The following is a 2,317-nucleotide window of genomic DNA, read 5'->3' as shown; positions in this document are numbered from 1 at the left end:
AGGGGGAAAACCACTCAGCCAGAAGCCCTAAGCCGGGCTCACAGCTGGCGAGCGCAGCGGGGGTGGCGGGAGCCTTTCCTGCTTCTGCAGCAGCACTAAGGATGTCTGACTGCTGACTTAGGCCCACTCCCCACAATGCACAAATTTCATGCACCAGCCTCTAATGGAGTTATAACAGCCCAGGACTCTACAATGCTCAGTGACAACCTAAAATATTCTACTGCCAAAAATCTCTTCAACATGACAGCCTTTCAGACATCTAAAGACCCTATTGTACTCTTCTTAAGTTGGTTCACATGTAGATAAATAATTCTGGTTACTCTAAGGCTAAGCCAAGCATGTCAAACTCACAGCCATGCCTCATTTATTTAAATCATGCTTGCTCTAAGCCATTACTCAAAGGATTCTGTTTCTAACACCCTCACCATAGATGGTAGGGAGGATGCTTTTGCCTAAAGCTCTCTTTCCCATCTCGCAAATCAGCACTGTAACTGCACCATTTCAGCTACCATGCTGTTTCACTCTTCTCCCCTGAAATGCACCTGTTGCTCTCACTTGGCTTTGACATTTCCTTTAAAACTCAGTTCGGTTGTTACTTTATCATCCAAACCTTCCCTGACACCTTCCCCAAAGGATTAGCTATTCCTTTTCTGGGCTCCTATAGCACCTACATGTAACACACAATGCTGCACAGACATGATACCCCATGGGGCTCCAAGCCCCTCAAGGACAAGCACTATGTCCCATTTATCTCTATCCCGAGCACCCTGCACTGGGCCTGGTACTTAATGGGCCCTCATTAAATGTCTGAACTGACTCAAACTCTCTTGAATTAAGGCCTTGCCTCCAAGTATTCTTAAAAGCACTGATGTTTTGCGGGGCTTGAAAACAAAGCTTGACATCAATACACTGCAGAGGGGGAGTTACACCAGACTCTAGGGCAGTAGCAGACACCAGCAGAAGGGAGAGGAGGAGGACACACTAGCTGGTAGTGGAGTGGAGGAAGGGGGGACGTGGAGGCACGCAAAAGTAATGACAATGTCTTAAACAACTATCTGACCGATTTCCAGTTTCACTCTGGCCCCCACTTAAGAGCTTGAGATTGCCCTGAGCCCTAACCGGTTTGGCTCAGTGGATAGAGCGTTGGCTTGCGGACTGGGGGGGTCCCAGGTTCGATTCTGGTCAAGGGCATGTACCTTGGTTGCGGGCACATCCCCAGTAGGGAGTGTGCAGGAGGCAGCTGATGGATGTTTCTCTCTCATCAGTATTTCTAACTCTCTATCCCTCTCCCTTCCTCTCTGTAAAAAACCAGTAAAATAAATTTAAAAAAATTTAAAAAGCTTGAGATTAACAGGTTCTCAAATCACACAACCCGGGCTCAAATCAGACGTGAAACTGCCACAAACCAATTTGTGTGGTTGTTGGCAGGTTAACTTCCTTATGCCTTACTTTCCTAATCTGTAAAATTGGGATAATACCACCTACCTCTCAGGGTTATTACCAGGATTCAAGATCTGGTGTCTGTAACGACCTTAGCACAGTGCCTAGTATATAGTAAGTGCTCAAAAAACACCATTGTTGAATCTCAAGATTTGTGGTTTAAAATTCGTAAACAAAGGATTTCTGGGGAAATCATCACTATTGACCCATCAGCTAATTAGGATGTATGTTCCTTAAGGAAAGGCCACAAGTTCTCCATGTATTGTATTTTTAAAGTCACCGAGGGTCCAGCCGGTGTCGCTCAGTGGTTGAGCGGGAACTTATGAACCAGGAGGTCACCAATTCCTGATCAGGGCACATGGGGCGGGGGCGGTCTCGATCCCCAGAGGGGGGCGTGCAGCAGGAAGCAGATCAATGATTCTCTCTCATCATTGATGTTTCTATCTCTCTCCCCCTCTCTGAAATCAATACAAATCTATTAAAAAAAAAAAAGCACCAGATGCTTGTTAGTCTTGAATGCTGGTGTCAGAATGTCGGTGCAGATCTGCCATTCCTGCAACGCCCCTGTGTAATTCTCCTACATAATGTATACAGGGCTTTGCAGTGCACCCAGAGCACTGGTGTTGCTACTATTCATTACTAACACGCAATCAATACGGAGCTATGAGGTCGGAAAGGCAAACTACCTTTTTACTTTACAAGTGACGATAAGGAGGCTTAGCCCTGGGAAATGGCAGCGCAAAGCCTCGTGCCCCTTCACGTTCCAAACGCCACTGCCCTCACCCCCGTGCGCACCGCTGCTCTTACCCGCTTCTTCTCCTCCACCTCCTGGACGCACTTGACCCGCCAGCGGTCAATCTCCTGCTCGCGCTCCGCC

At 47.5% G+C, this 2,317-nt stretch overlaps 1 protein-coding gene across 1 annotated transcript in view; it reads right to left on the bottom strand.

The window, feature by feature from the left end:
• Window positions 1–2,316, bottom strand: part of PDCD7 (programmed cell death 7) — a gene marked incomplete at its 5' end in the record, with an annotated part of 13,175 nt that extends 10,859 nt beyond the window's left edge. The window contains one exon of the mRNA XM_006770828.2: window positions 2,248–2,316. Within this exon, the coding sequence (XP_006770891.1) occupies window positions 2,248–2,316 (69 nt within the window). The remainder of the gene's footprint in view (window positions 1–2,247) is intronic.
• Window position 2,317: the final 1 nt, after the last annotated feature.

Source organism: Myotis davidii, unplaced genomic scaffold (assembly GCF_000327345.1).
Source record: "Myotis davidii unplaced genomic scaffold, ASM32734v1 scaffold461, whole genome shotgun sequence".
Taxonomy (NCBI): Eukaryota; Metazoa; Chordata; class Mammalia; order Chiroptera; family Vespertilionidae; genus Myotis; species Myotis davidii.
This window is presented reverse-complemented; position numbering and strand designations above follow the sequence as displayed.